The 17,557-nt window shown below is 28.2% G+C and overlaps 1 protein-coding gene across 1 annotated transcript; it reads right to left on the minus strand.

Moving 5' to 3' along the window:
• Positions 1-8,244: 8,244 nt before the first annotated feature.
• On the minus strand, positions 8,245-10,171 carry GA2OX6 (gibberellin 2-beta-dioxygenase 6). Its single transcript, NM_001255629.2, has 3 exons — positions 9,611-10,171; positions 9,156-9,501; positions 8,245-8,723 (listed from the first exon to the last, which is right to left on the minus strand). Exons 1-3 carry the CDS (start codon positions 9,997-9,999, stop codon positions 8,475-8,477), a joined length of 984 nt encoding a protein of 327 aa, NP_001242558.2. The 5' UTR covers positions 10,000-10,171; the 3' UTR covers positions 8,245-8,474.
• Between the last annotated feature and the right edge of the window lie 7,386 nt (positions 10,172-17,557).

Raw genomic sequence — 17,557 nt, forward strand, 5'->3', positions numbered from 1 at the left:
TTCTTTCTGAAAGTTAATAGATGATAGCTTCGCGTTTCAAAAAGTTACGAATTTTTTTAAATCACAATTCAAATTTCTTTCTCTTTTTTTTTTTTTTTTTGTCTTTACACATAAAAGATTTAATGTCTAGTTAATTAACTAGTTCAACACTTACACTATTTTTTAAGGAAATTCCCTCCTCTACTAGAGTTCAAGAGGTGGCATTTACCTTCAAATCAATAACAACTGCTGGGTTTGTTGATTCTTCTTTATCCAATTTGCCATATTTCGTGTTATCACCTTTAATTGAGCCACAATATTCTGAATATAATACAGTTTAAATATTTAATCATATATTAAAGTATCCAATTGAGCTCACACACACAAACAATGAATCTCAACGGGATTCATGTTGACAACATTAAGAGTGATTGCCAGAGCGGATGATTAATTTATGACGCTGAAGAACATTACCACATCGATTATTTTGTCAAATGTGTTGCTTTATATGGAGAGTTGTGTAGGGTTTTTTTTTTTAATTTTTAAACGAAATTATGAGAGGAGAAAGAGACGAGGGGAGTGTGTTTTGTGGGTAGTTTGAGAATAAAAATAAGAAGGGAGTGCATTAGTATAAAGAGGAGTGTAAATAGCAATATTCAATTTGAAAAGGGGAGCTGCTATTACACTACTTAGATATGTTATTTACACCACCCATGTGTGCTTTAAAATAGTTTTTTCTGAAAATTTTCTTCTCACATAAACATGATTCCATTGGTAAAATATACAGTGAAATGATGTTTTTGCTGTATAAACGGAAACATGATTCTGTATTTTGTAAACAAAATCTTATTTTTGTTGTGTAATTTTTTTCACCACATTTACACAATAAAATCATATTTATGTTGTTTAATTTATTTCACCCCTTTAGTAAATAACAAAAATATGATTTCATTGAATTATTGAGGAGTGAAATTGTATTTCAGTTGTTTCATTTTTTTATCATTACTAAACAAAAATATAATTTTGTTGAGAATGATAACCTTCCTCTACATCATCTCCTATCTTAACACCACCAAAACTTCTCAATGGCTCTTGATGGCATGGGGTGGTGTGGATCTCAGCAGGGGCGAGGTGGTCGGTGCGACGCAAGTCATGACAGCAGGTGTGCACGATTGTGATGGAGGACGACATCGAAGTGCACCACAGTGCTAGAGGATGACAATGGTGGTGGCACGCAAGAGAGGCATGGGGTAAAGGTTTTGGATTTGGGCTAGGTGGGGTGTGCACAGTGATGGCGTGCAACATAGGCATGACATGACAATTGTGTATTTGGACGAAGGTGGGGGTGGTGTGGCAAGGTGATGCAAGGAAGAAGTTTGAGGGGAAGGGGAGGGGGTGTAGGGATTTGGAGAGTGGGCAAAAGGGAGATTTCACAAAACTTGGTAGTTTAGCAAATTGGACAGTGGAAATAGTAGCTCCCTTTGAAAAGTTTTTTTTTGGTGAATCCTTTGAAAAGGGTTTGGATTTCCTAATTTAGGCCCATTAAAACCAAATTCGGCCTTTTCTACTTTAACCGAAGACAAATAAAACCGAATTACTTTAAATATTTTATGGTTCTCAATCTTCTAAAATATTATAACTTCGTACAAAAGAAAATTTCTAACCCTGCTCAAATAAGTAACTAAACGATAAATTAGGACTGATGAGTTTAAATTTTATATACCCTACTACCATTTAATAATGTACAAATGTATTATTAAACGAGTTTTTTTTCTCCAACGGATTAAAAGTCATATATAGCTGTATGTAGAAGGTAAACTTTTTTTTTTTCTTAACCATAAAATTAAATACATTATCAAACGATTTATAATATTCATACCTCTTATTTAATTCTTACTAATAATTTTTTTTTGAGACAAACCACTTTAGTAATAGACACCTTATATGTGCCAACCATTGGCAAAAGAAAAATTGCCTACCATCGTGGCTTTCCACCTCATAATACAAATTAATGATATTTTAGAAAATAATTTCCCTTATTTCCACCTGCGTAAGCACGTTTAAGGGTGGGGAGGCCGGAGGTCCCCCCTGATTTTTCTGTAAATTTTAAATTCAATTAGTTCACCGTAATTTTATATATATATATTCGTCTTTTGTTTACTTTTATGCACCTATATTTTGTATACTTATTTTCACCTTGTACTGGCAACCTTATTAATAATACTCTCAGTAAAAAGCCCACAGTTACAACTCTACCAGATCTATGGAAAAAGTATTAACTAAGTAACTAACGTTGCAATTGCATAGAACTACAATTATCGATGCAAAATGGGTCATTTTAAGACAAAATATGAACCATTTTGAAAATTGAAGAATTCTAAATTAAAAGAATTAATAGGCATATGATATTAGTGTAAAAAATTTATACTATGAAATCAATTACAATCTTATATTTTTTAAGAAGTTTTATTTAAAATATTTTATCAAATTTTAGTTATTATAATATATTCTTTTATTCCCTGATTTTTTTAAATTATAAAATTAATAGTATTTTTTATCCTTTTAAAGAAATTTTATGAGAAGATTATATTTTATTAATTTTAGTTATTATAAAATTGTTTTTACTTCTTGGATTTTTTTCCTTATCTTTAAAATAACCACAATTTTATCTTTTGTTGTCATGGGTCAAAGACAATTTGTATTTCCCAACACACATTAGTTTAGAGACTAATTTAGCTAGTTTAAGAGAATTTACATATGGTATGAATTAAACTGGGATTCTCTTGTTAAATAAATTATTTATACACATAAAATAAATGTAACAGAATATTATACCATTGTATCAACCTTTTGGGTTAATATTATCTTTTTGTTTTTTTAATTATCTTACAATCATTTTTTATCAGAATAATTTAGCTTGTTATTAAATATGAAATACCTTAAATAGTTAATTTAATTATTAATGTAATTAACATTTTAGAACATCAATTTGTGAATATTTTACATACAACTTAATGATATATTTACTAGATAAAAAATTATTTTTTATGGTTGATCCTTTTTCTTTCGAGTCTGGATCCCTTCATATTTAATTTTATAAAATATCTCATTTTCACGTCTCTCCTCATGAGAATAAAAATATGAAAAAGTATGATAAAAAATAAAAAATATTACATTTCTAACCATCAATAACATGTGAGAATAATTTTCCAGAACTTATAGCAAACATGAATGTATAAAATATTCTCATCTTACGTTATCGGAAATGAACTTTTAATTCTTTATACAAATGCACTCCAAAGATTAATGAGAGATGTTTAACATTACTTCACCTTCAAAGAAAGAGATTTTGGGATGAGAAGAAGGAACGTATGCTTTCAAATATTATTCCTTTTGATTTGAAATTCATAATTTTAATTTTATTATAGTGATAAAATACTTATATATAATTTTACTTCTTTTTATCTATTATTTCATTCATCTAAATAAATAAAAAATATTATTCAATTCTCATCTTATTTTTGTTCATCTAAATAGGACATCTTTTTAATATTTTTTTCTTTTTTCTTTATCTATTTGTTATTGTTATTGTTTGTAATTTTCAAGAATAGACAAGATTATGGACCTTGCCAAAAATGTACGAAAAGATGAGGATCATCTCTGAAATTCTTATCTTATACAGCTGCCTAATGTTTCTAATGATGCCCCTCCCTTCCCCCTTCTATTTTTCTTTGACTATTGGCACCACCCATTGCTCTTCTTACATTACACCCACCTTTTGAGAGATATATATATATATATATACACCATGTTATTAACGAAGAGTATTTATTGGTTTTTATTAATGATTATTTTTTATCGAAAAATTTGATTGGCCATTTTAATAAAGGTCTCTTCTTTTAATTATATTTTTTTTCATTTATAATATTTAAACTTGAAACTTTATTTTAAAAAAAAAATTCTAGTTTAATATCACTTCCACCAATCATGAATGAATATCCACCTTTTTTATTGTGCTACTTCTACTCTTCCCAAACATTACACACAAGTGCTTCTAAGAAAATACTACCTCCAATCTTATATATAAATAACAAATGGTATTTTTTTTTTGGTTTTACTTGTAAGTAACAATGATCTGTTTTTAAACTTATTTAGAGTTAAACATTTTTTATATTCTTAATTTATTGTTAATTTTATTTATTAGACATCCATTTATTGAATTATGGGTTTAACTTTAAATGAGATCATCGTTTATAATATTTAAATTTAAAAGTATTTTTAAAATAAAATTTAAATTTACGATAATATTTAATATATGATCATTATTTTTCTTAATCTTCGTGATCTTTACTATATTACTTATCTATATCACCAAAGTGCTACTACTATTATTAGAGCATATTAAAATCCCTATTTTTATTGCGGCGTTATATTATCCATTTCTTGATCAGTTAATTAAATACTAATATTAAAACCAACAATCATTTCATTAATGATATGTCCTCAAGCAGGTATTATTATAACATCATTATGTCATGATATTTGTGCAATGATCCTTGATGTGTTCCAACTAGCTGATCATTGTCCCATCATCTAATCTATAATTCAACCGATATAATTATTGCCTTTAGCACTACTCATGATACATACTATCATTATTATTTATATTTTATACTCTTCCAACATGCTAGTTGATAATTTATATTTTATACTCATCCGATATGCTAGCATTATTTTAAAGAAATGTTCAAATTTAAATAATATAATAATTTAAAAGTATTAGTGTTTTTTTTTTATATTTTAGAATAAACATATCACATGTTGTAATAAAGAATATTAAGTGACCTATTATTATTCGATGTTACTAGTTTTTGAGCTCTCAATCAATTTTCGTGAATAACCATATCATATCAAATATAATAGTGCGATATGGAAACTGTTGTTCCTAGCTTCTATTAAAAACAATCCGCAATGTTATGATTATAGTAGTGAAGTGAGGATAAATCATAAACAACACATCCTGCAAATAGGTGTACGACTGAAGCTTCTTATATCACAAAAGTATTTGTTTGGATAATAATATAAAAGATAAAGTCACATGCTCAAATATTAAGACAATTTAAATAGGTGAAAAAATGAATAGGAAAATTATATGTATATATATATATTGTTTTTACCTTTATATAGAGATAATGAACGAGAGGTAAAGAATATAAAAACAAGAAAAAATATTGGTTTTACAGGAAAAGAACAAAAGTGTTTTTTTGAGCCTAATAAAAAAAAATTATTCTTCATTCTTATGTTGTATCAAGCGATAAAATTAAATTTTTCTATGGTCTTACCTCTATTCTCTTTATCTCTTTCTAGCCTAGCTATAATTTGATCCAAAATAAACACAGTATAGGTCGCTTTCACATATGAGGCTACAACCTCAAATGGAAGTTAAATTCAAGTTAGAGATCAATATTTAGGCTTTGTCCTATATTTTTCTTATTTGCATATATTTTTTTTATTAATAAATATTAATTATTAATTTGTTAAATTTTTTAGTAGGAAAAATCGAACCCTCAATATTTTTTTCATTTTCTTCTTTTTTAACCGCTCAATCAACCTTATATTTTCTTCTTATTTGCATACATAAAAATGAAAGAAAAAAGGGTACATTGAAATATAAATAATATCACATGAACATGGCATTTTTTTTACAGCAGGAATAGGACAGTTAAGAACAATGTCTTGTATTTTCGTGTCTGTGTGTGCATATACATATGGGCCATATTAAGTAAGAGTGTGAGATACATAGAAGATGATCCAAATTGTTCTAATTAATTTTTATTTCTTCAATTTATCTAAATTATGCGGTTGAAATTAGCTTATCTAACGTATCACACTCTCACACGATACGCTCTGGATATATGTACGTGTCTTATTTCAAGCACAAAGAGATATTTCCTTTTATATTTTTAATTAATTTTATATTTTTCATCATTGGGATAAAATTATTATTTTTTAAACTGAAGGTATGAGCTGAAAGTGAAAAACTAATCCCTAAAAGTATTTGGATTTATTTAGAGCATTTAGCAAGAGATTTACTTAATTGTTGTTTAACAAAAAAATATATATATTATTTTAGTGTGTTATGTGTTATTTTGAGTTGTTTAAAATTAAACAAAATTATTTATATAAATAATTATTACTCATGAGTGTTTAACTTTGTATTAAATAAAATATTTATGAGTAAATAATTTATTAATAAAAATACTTATTGAAAAAAAAATTAAATGACTTAAATTGAGATAATATAAATTAGATTATTTATATTAATATCATTGGAAATACTCTTAAAAAATTAACTCCTTTCAACAAATATTTATTCATAGCATCCATTATAAATCAAACTCCTAAATCCTAATCACATAACCACATGCAATCATTTTACAGCATATAAAGTTAATAGTAGCCGTTTTATTAATGTGGTGTAATTAGACATTGCAAGATGTGAATGGGCAAACGTGGAGAAAGGATAAGTGAGAGATTTGAGTAGAAGAAAGCACATCTAGTGTTGCAAACATGTCAAGTATATTTAGGGGTGTTTGGTTTGGTTGTTTTTTGTTTTCATTTTCACTGAAAACAGAAAACAGTGATGAATATGTGTTTGGTTGGATTTCTAAAATTATTTAGTGGAAGTTAAAACAGGAAACAAGCCGAAAATGAAAATAATAAATTCTTATTTTCAGTGTTTTCAGTTGAGGACAGAAACCTCATTTCAGATAAAATGAAATTACGATGATAATGAATATAATTTTAAGCAAATCTAAAAAGACAAGAAGTCAATATATCATAAATTTTCAGTATTTTTATTTCATAAAAACAGAAAATAAGAAATCAAACCAAACATATTTTCAGAATTCTAATCATTTAAAAATGAAAATAGTTTTCCAAAAATAAAAATAGGAAATAAAAACAGAAAATGAAAATGCAAATCAAACACATCCTTATTTATTTATTTGGTGAGACGGTTCGGGTGCCCCTGCCAATGATGAAAAATAATTCATTCACAAATAAACATTGATGTATATCTTTTGCTAGCAGTGTTCCGTAGTATTTCCTCCGTACCACTTTATATAACGTTTTAGTTAAATGATTGTTTCAAATTAGTTATTACTATTTTTATAAAATTAATGAAACATTAATTTTTTTCCACAAAATACTATTAGGAGCATTTATTTCACGAATATTTTTTTAATCCTCGAAAATATAACATAAAAATGCCATTCTCATATATTATTAAAAATATATGTTTTATTAATTATTAAAATTAGTTAAAAATATTTTAATATTCCAAAAAATAATTAAAACATATATTTGCTTAAAAAATTACTAAAAATAATTAAAACATATATTCCAAAATGAGTTATTTTTTCTTAAAAATATATATTATAATTAATTACTAAAATATTCTTATAATTACTATTGAAATATCCTTACTAACATACAAAAAATTAATTGACAGTAACTTGAACAATATTTACTCCCGAAGGAGCATTGAGAGGGAATGAAATTGGTCGTAACATGAATAAAACTGGCGCAACATGTAGGAACAAAATTTGTGGCAAAAATAAATTATAGCACATAAAATGAATGAGCATTGAGATGAGAATAGGGAAGTGGGTAGTAAAAAAGTATATTTGGATTTTTATCCATGAAGAGAGATTTATGTCAAATGAGAATAAATTTTTTCTATCCCGCATAGTTGTGATTAAATATTGATTGAATATGAGATTATAATTTATTCAGGAATAAAATAGGTTTGAGATTAATTAATTTATTCCTTTATAGCAAATGTAAGATAATTTTTTTACTCCTATACTCTTGGGATTAAAAAAACTACCCGTAAAACAAACTCTCCTTTAGTGGAAGTAATTGTTAACAGGTAATTAACTAAACCGATAAATGATATATTAGAAAATTATATGATATATTTTATGAAATTCAAGATATTAATTACATTTTTTAATGTTTGTGTCAAAATCTTAAACATCATATATATGTATTGGACCCTTTGTGATATGTATTTTTTTTTCTTTTTGTGGCATGTAGTTGACACTTGAGTTGTAATAAAAATCATTTGAAACATTAAGAGACGCTAGAATATATACTTTATTCTTATAATATTATTAGTGTGTAAACTATTTACTATAAAAAAGGGTAAAAAAAATGCATAGAATATAACTTTATTCTTATAATGCTTTACTGCAATTTGTGTCAAGTTTTTGACCATTAACAAATGTCCCTTGATAACAACATTAGATGTCATTCACTAGCATTTAAACAAAATGGATACATATGTTATCATGTCTATGAAGCCTTCTGATTGATAAATAACCTTAAAAGTAAAAAAAAAAAAAAAAAAAGCATTTATAGTATACAAACTACATATTGTAATCTCCCATTTTGTATTGACAAGTGTCTCAAACAATTCTCTAGAATATATATTACGAAGCTGCAATTCTTTCAAAATGTTCAAGTCTATTTTTAGATAATCTTGAACCGTAGATTGATTTTTTGTACTCAAACCAGGTAAACTCTTTATATAGACTTTCTTTTCCTTTCATGAGAGAGGATAATGGTGCTATTTTCTCACTCAAAGGTGGACCTCCAAAGTAAATCATTGAAAGCCTGGACTTGAACCCATTTGCCAACACTCTGTGTCTCACACTTCGGAACCTTCCATTTGTCATAACCTATGTTGATGCACCGAACAAAAATAAGGGCAAAAAAGAAAAAAAAATGCAATGAACACATTAGAGTACTAGACTACAACACATTGATAAATGAATATATTAAAATCATATGACAAATCCCTTTTGAATAAAATATTATTCCACACTGACATAACTTGGGAAAGAAAACTTTTTGCTTCTTCTTTTCAATTTTCCTTTTGAATTTTTTTCATAATAAAGGGGAGGGAGTTAAATGACCGAATGAAAATGCAATAATTAACAACTTAACCAAAATTTTAGCACACATTTTCCAAAAGGCACTTAAAAGAGGAGTTTGTATATTTATTTATTTATACTTATCCATAGAAATATGAAAGTCATAAGGAGAAAGAAAAATGAGAATTTTCTCATTTAACTTTTTAGTATGCATCAATAGCATGCTTTATGTTGTACCTGAAGAGAATCACCAACGTTAATAAAAAAGGATTTGTCATCTGGTGGGACTGAAATCCAATTTCCATCTCTAAGATAAATCTGAAGGCCTGAAGTGTTGTTGGATCTTAACAGAGAGATGATTTGTGGGTCTGTGTGTTCTCCAAACCCAATCAAGTTCTGATCATTCAGAGTCATTTCAGGACAAGCAGGGTAATGATTCACCCTGAAAATAGAGTCACTTTGTTTATCCATTAGAAGCTTGCTAAACACATCCTTTTGCTGAATCTTCAACCCTTCTGCCATCAACTCAAGAATCTCACATGCCATCTTCCTCACAGAAGACATGTAACTGTTCAACAGACACCTGCAATATAACAAGAGAAAAAATTAATCATTTTTTTTTTACCATAACTTTGCTAATTTATTTATATATGTATAAGTTGGTTCATGTTAGTTATTTTTTGGTATGATACCTGAATTTCTCAGGGTTTTTGCCATAAACAGAGAAGTTGTGTTCTTGATTGGTGTTGAGAAGAAGGTACTCAATCCAACCAACGTCCCCATTGTGTCCAATTTTCTTGCTACCATACCCAAATGGATTGGGAGGTCCTACTTTTTCCTTTTCATTGAGTGACATAGAGAAGAATTTGAAGGCTTCATATTCCAATTCGGATATAGCTTCCATGGAGACACCATGATTGATGACTTTGAAGAATCCAAACTCCTCACAAGCCTTCACTATAAGGGTCTTTGCATCAGGTTTGGAGAGGTCCACTATGGGAATTGTTGAGGAAAATTTGGTTGGCATGCAGTTCTTAATGTAGGAGTATTGTTCTGTTGTTGCTTTGGACAACAACACCATTTTTCTTGTTGTTTGCTCGGCCGTTATTCTGTTTTGTGGTGTTAAGAAGTGGAGTGAAAGATAGGGAGAAGGTACGTGAGAGAGGAACAGAGATATTTGAAAAGCTTTTGGGGAGTCAATAAATAAGTGAAAGAGAGAAAATTTGGTTTGGCTTTGAGCAAAGGAAGTCTGTGAGAAAAACGGATGATTTCTTGGGTATTTATAGCAAAAAATTGGTGGGGCATTGAAAAAGAAAGAGAGAGGAAAGTATAATGATTCAATGTCTAATTTTTAAATTAGAGACATCATGTGATATTATATATATTTTATACTCATCCGACATGCTACCATTATTAAAAATATGGTTGGTACTGGTCTTCGTCGACGGAAGAGAAAGGAAGTAATGGAGGCATCAAGTTAAGGAAACGGTGAGGGAGGAAGAAAGATTAAAGGGTGTTTTTAATCAGCATAATTAGGACTTTAAATTTATTAATGAAGCCAAATATCTTCTATAAGCTTGGATCATTTGGACAAATTATAAGACCAATTATCTGTAAAACTTAGTTACATTTAAAGCATTTTATTCTTCCAAAAATATATTTTGTGGATAGATATTCGATCACAAAATCAGTCAGGTAAAGTGAGCTACACCGATTTTTCCAGGATCATTGCGGTAAAATTAAAAGCAATAGTATATTCTGACACAGCACTCTATTCATAACACGCGTTTTTTTTCCAAGTGAGACACGGAGTTTGAGCAGTCCCTATCTTGTGAATGAGTAGCACCGTTTTACTCATGTGCTGAAATTGGACATTGGTCAAAGAATCTTCAAGATGTGAATGCCAATGGGCCAACGTGGAGAAAGAATAAGGGATGGATTTGAGCTAGAAGCTACCACATCTAGTGTTGCAAACGTGTCTAGCATACTTATTTATTTGTTAGGTGAGACGGTTTGGGTACCCTGCCAATGATGAAAAATAATTGATTCACAAATGCTCATTTATTATAAACATTGATGTATATCTTCTGCCAGCAATGTTATGTAGTATACATTTATGTATTGGACCCTCTGTGATATGTAGTTGACACTTGACCAGATCAACTAAAAATGGCCATATTTTCTTATGCATCACTTATCATGGTATTTCCCAAGTTAAAGCAGGGATTGGCATTAAAAGAGATATGACAATTTCAGAGTATTGCTTCTGTGTCAATCTCAAAAATGTAATTCGATTACCACAAAAACATAATAACAATATAAAGAGAAAGTGGAAGTGATTTTAGTGTCAGGTCACTGTTAATATAAACTTTAAAGTAATTAATGTAAAAAAAATAACAAACTTATTATATAATAGTTTATGATAGAATAATAATATCAAACTTTTTTATATTATTAATGTGTAGACTATTTACTCAAAAAGAATATAAAAGGGTAAAAAAATAATCAAATTCTTAACATATATAACTATTAGGTAATAAATTATTAAATATTAAAAATTACACATTTTATTCCCCAAATTATATTGAAAATGGTTATTTTCTAAAGAACTGAAAAAATATATCTAAATGAAATCATTGCTAGAAATAGATTGATATTTGTTTAGCTTATTTCATGCATCTCCAATCTTAATGTAATTTATTATGTTTATCTTTACAAAGAAATTTGGGAAAAAAATAGATAAATTAGGTTTTTCATGCGAAAAACCAAAAATAGAGTATATTAGTAGATGCATTAACATTGCATCACAAGTAATTTTGACAAGCTAAACTCCAACATATTTGCATTCTGAACTAAATTATCTTTTTATCATCACTTTTATCTTTTACTTTTCTTATCTTTAAATTTTTTATCTTTTCTATCTTCTATTTTTTTATCTTTAAATCTCTTATCTTTTCTTTCAAATCTTTATCTTATCTCCTACCTATTTTTATCTTCTATCTTAAATTTCTTATCTCTTGCTTATAAATTGAGTTTGAATTAATCCAAGTACAAATAAAATTCTTATACATTTGACACTCGAATTTTCAAGTATTTTAATACCTGATACAATTTGGAATGAGTTAACAAAGTTGGTCCATATTAGTTATGTTTTGAAATGGTACCTAAATTTCTTAGGGTTTTTGCCATAAAAAGATAAGTGTTCTTGATTGGTGTTGAGAAGAAGGTACTCAACCCTACCAAAATCTCCATTGTGTCCAATTTGATTTCTACTATACCCAAACAGATTGAGAGACCCTACTTTTTCCTTCTCATTGACTGGCATAGAGAAGAACTTGAAGGCTTCATATTCCAATTGGGATATAGCTTCCATGGGGACATCATGGTTGATAACTTTGAATCTTTTTAATTTTTTTTTATTTTGAAAAATTAGTTTACCGTTATGATTTGAAAAATATTATAGATTCATAAAAAATGAATGAGAGAAAAAACGTGTCAATAAAGTTAAGAAAAAACGTGTTTATAATACTTTAGATATTTTTTATATTTTTATTTAGTTGTAATTAAAGTTTTATTAAGTAACTCATATAATAATGTAGTACAAAAAAGTAACTCATGTAATAGCGATTGATATTAAAAGTCAATATTAATTATTAAAATGAAAATATTTTTTAACTGAAAATAATATTAAAGGCACCTAAATCATTAAATTAAAAATCCTCTTGAATTTTATTGTTGTGAACAATAAACAAACATAGAAGCCATTCTATACAATAATAATATCAACCAAGAAAGATCTTATAAAATCAAGGTAAGTTTTTTTGAATAATTTAATTTTGCTTAGTTAAGCTATTTTGCAACTTTTTTTCGGTGTTTTTCTTTCAATTTCATGTATAAAAAAAACTAATATATTGAAAAAATTATCTAAAAAATCTTTTTAAGTTTAAAACATGATTGCCTACCGAGAAATGCTAGAGCCTGCGAAACATTACAGCCGATAAAGGAAGTTATCGAACCACTTCCTTCATCGTCAACTCTTTGAATATAAAATATTATTTGATTTTAACTTTTTAAAGTTATTTTCTTTTCCATACTTACCCCTAAATTTATTTTCTCTGCTCTTTCTCTCATCCGTATGAAATTCTCATTCTGAATGTCATTTACTTTCTTTTCTTTCTCTCTTTCTTAGGAATATCTTTCTCAACTTTTCGTTTTCTTCTCTCTTCCCTTCTTTCTCATTTATCTCATCTTCATATATTGCAGCGATAAAATGTTGGCTTACTATATTTTTCCCTTCTTACTGCTCCCTTCGTGTGACCATATTTTAGTGTTATTTATACATATAAGAGTATACTTGAGTGTAAGTACAACTTGAATTCTTAGGTCCAATGATGAAAGAAGTGAGAGATTTTTGAAATTGATTCTGGAAAACAACACTTCACCGCTGGTTTTAATCATCACACTAAGTTTGAACTTTGAACTGCACAAAAGAGTCAACATCTCTTCAATAACGTCCATGTTGTGAAGTTCAGTCTTACAATTCACAATTCCAGTTGCTAAATCTTCATCCAAAACACACATTTAATTTAAGATATGTAACAAGAAAAATGAAGTTCAGAATGGAAAAAGGCACGAATATGCGAAGCTGATATATCCATTGATCTTAAGAAATTTGACCAGCCCCGTCGTAGACCACTCCAAGTCTTGGACGAAGGGCGCTCTGGTATGAGCTCCATCACTCTCATCCCATCTTCAGCGATGCATTCCTCCTGTTCTCTCGTCTTCTCTCAATGATATTGTCGTTTACTATTCTTGGGTGTAGACATTGTGTTCTGTGCAAACAAGTACAAAGGATAAATTTGAAAAAAAAACATCAAATAAGTTAAAATTAATTAATATTTGTTTCACTTAATCTTTATAGCTCTTCCCAACTGATCAAATAGTAAAAATATTTGTAATGAAAATCTTTATATGAGTTGTTTAATTTTAAATAATGTTGTTTAACTCTTTTTTTTATTGTAATGGATGATATAAAGTTGCTTATATAAGTATCATTGCTTAAAATATTTATACAAAAAATAACTTATAAAATTAAATTAAACATCCACATTATTAATTTTAACATTGAAGTGAATTTTTGTGTAGGTGTTTAAATTTAGGTGGAATTATAAGGCTTACAAAATTAAGATAACACAATCATCTATGCAAATATGTATTGTAGATGCTCTTAGAAACAACATTTTTTCATTAATTAAAACATATTATCTTAGAATAAAAAATTATTACATAGAAGGTAGACAAGTAACTTTGCTCCTTACATCTTCTACTCTAGGTGTCTTCCTTCTTTGCAATTTCAACAAGTCAATGGGTGGTGTACCTGCAAAAGATACTTTGTAACATTCCGATGAATTACACTAGAAAGAGAGAGATCCAGAGACTGTGTAGTTATAATATTGTATAGTTGATGATGACTTGAAGGAATTAATTAGTACTACCTATACTAACAAGATGCATATACTTTTCAGTAGTTCATCACATAAGAACTACATAGTTATGCGTGTTTGACTTTGAGTAGTTATGAGATGAGTGACTTTTTGAGAAGTTTCTCGGGAAAGAGTATGAAGGAGAATAAAACATGCTGAAAAGTCTTGTGTTGGTTTGTGAGGATAGTCATTAATCTTAAAAGCAGTCATGAATGATTGTCGAGGTCTTAGAAGGGACTACTTACGAAGAGTTTTTGATCGGTGAAAGATTCTGATCGACCAACAAAAATGTTGAATAAAGTGTTATTATGTTAAATGTCGTAGTGTGTGACTAATCAAGAAATTGACAATGCGAGACGTTACACACTTTAACACTTAAGTAAGGTCTTGATCGAGAATAATAAATAAAAATATTAAATGAATATGAATAATGACCTTACTTTAATATTCTGGTAACTATTTATATATATCTTAATGAATTTTAGATTCATCATCCCTTATGCCTCATTGCCTTTTTAGATAATGTGTTCGTAATCATTATTAGGAAACTATTTCGGTGAGGTAACCACTATTAGGATGTTTATTAGGATCATGTGATGGGATTTTCTTATGAATAATCGGGTATTTGGTTTAGTTGAATACTTGAGACGAGATTATGGAATCTTTTCCCAGTAGTAGTTGAGTAGTTGGCTTAACTGAATAATGAGGATTTCTCATTGGGTGAACTTTTGAAGTGTATGAGTACACGGCTATTCGGCTAAGGATTTTGTCCCAACGCTACTCTTTGCAGTGATTGTTGATTTTGGGGCTTTTTGGGGTATTCGGCAGTTTTTACTTATGGATGCCTTGATATTTTTTAAAGTGTTATTTTGAGGGATGTTTTGAGTATTCGAGTATCTGGTATAGAATTATTTGATGAAAAAAATAAAAGATAAAAAAAATGAATTCTTTTTTTATAAAATATAAAATGACTTTGACGATGAAGAGAAACAAGAATAATAAAATGAATAATGTCTATCAGAAGAAGATAACCAAAACCTTAAAATGACAGTGATTACGAGATACAGAATAAATACCAAAATAGAACGAATCATTCTAAATCGTTAACTTATCTATCACGTCATTCTAAATAAACAAAAAAGTTTGACAAAATTTATGGTTTTGTAACAATTTTCTAATAATTGTTGTAATAAATAAGCATCATTGGGTTGAATTTAGAAATTAAGAAAGTGAAAGGTATATTAAGAGCATGAAAAAGGGAAAAGGATTGAATAAGAAAAGAAGAAGAGAGGTAGCAGTCACCCGCAGTAGACGGACGTAGCTAAATATATGAAAGATCTTTCTTTGTTGTGGGGTCCTGCTTGGGATGAGTGAGGGACCATTCCCAATTCAATTTGCTATTTTTTTTTTATTATTATTCTCTGATGCAATCCTATTCTGCCTTGACTTGTTTTTCCAAGATCTACAAGACATTCTCCATTCTCCATCTGTCAACTCCTCTATTTTGCCACAGGGGGAGACCATTTTTTTATTATTATATATTCAATGTTATTAGTTTTTTTTAACTAAAATTTTAGGTAAGTTAGATCAGAAAAGATTTATCAACATTAAAATAAACATCAAAATTCTTATGAATACTTATAAACCTACTTATAAATTATTTATCATTAAATTTTTCAAAAAAATTGAACTGATATTTTTTAAGATAAATTTATTATTTACCAATTAAAAGAATCTTTATATGCAAATGTTAGTCCAGGTTCTTCTTTCTAAATCATTCAATTTGATCTTGTAAATTCTTTCTTCATAATGACGTATATTACTCCACGATACAACCTGTTTGTTTAGCATCATTTTCATAGTGACGGGAGAAAAGTATCGGTTCCCACATTTCCAAAACCTTAGGCATTTTAAAATTAATTAATTCTATAATTGTGTTACGTACAACGAATTATTAAGGTTATGTTAAGAAGTTAGTCATATTTTTCTCTTTTGTATATAAGTCATATTTTAGTTTAATTGTAATTAATTTTTCTTGATTCTTTCTGCCAATCGCTTTCTAATTAATTCTATTTTATAGCTTTTAATCTGAATATATCAATCTTATAAACACTTACCTTTTAAGAGTATATTTTAGCTTTTAAGAATATATCACTCTTATAAACACTTACCTTTCTAGTACTAGCTAGTTAACATCATTACTTAAACGGATGAAATTTTTGCATTGTACGTTTGTAAATTATCTAACTCTTTTAAGCAAAGTCATACTTAAACGTAATTTGCACTAATTAATCACTGTACGTGGACTTTCATTTTCTTTTTCATTTGTTTCGTGTACGAATAGATATTATTTGAAAATATATAAAATTATGAAAAATACAGAAATTTTGGTCATAATTGACAAAGACAGTCAGCAATGTATATTGGGTTAAATCCATTGGTGGGGGCACTCACCAGCCATGAAAGAAGCTTGAGGTTGATATTGAGAGGGACGGGCATATTAAAAAATTGGAATTATGAGATGGGTTTTGCATATTTTTCATATACTAAAATGTTACGGGCGGGTGTCAATTTTGGCTGAAAAGAATCATGAAAATAGCGATTACAAAAGCACGAAGTTATACTTCTAAGTCTTTAATATTATCCATTATAATTCATTTAACTGATTTCTTTTTCTAATGTTCTTCTTCTTTTTATCTTTGTGAAAGTACTAATTGACATTTTCATTTCATTTGTTCATTGAACAAATCAATTTCTTATTTAAACAAGACTGATCATTACATATATATTAATTGTAATAATTATGTCTTCTTATTTTAAAAAAAAAATATTCGGACATCTATTACAAGTTGCAAAAAAAAATCATGATTTCAATAATAGTTCAATTCATGATCATTGAAAAGTCATCCATGAAACAGCCAAGTCCATATATGATTGATATTAATATATAAAAGCAAAATATAAATAACACCAAACTGTAGAAATAGGATAAAGTTTTAATGCCACAAGAGTTTCAAAGGGCTCCATAAAACTTCAATACTAGAAGCCATGATGAGCAGAGTGGAAAGTGACAACACTGACATCTCGCGATGATTGTAGAAGAAAGGTCTTGCACGGACACCATGTAGCCACACCCTCAAATCAAATTAATTATAT

The sequence above is a fragment of the Glycine max genome, chromosome 13 (genome assembly GCF_000004515.6).
Source record: "Glycine max cultivar Williams 82 chromosome 13, Glycine_max_v4.0, whole genome shotgun sequence".
Taxonomy (NCBI): domain Eukaryota; kingdom Viridiplantae; phylum Streptophyta; class Magnoliopsida; order Fabales; family Fabaceae; genus Glycine; species Glycine max.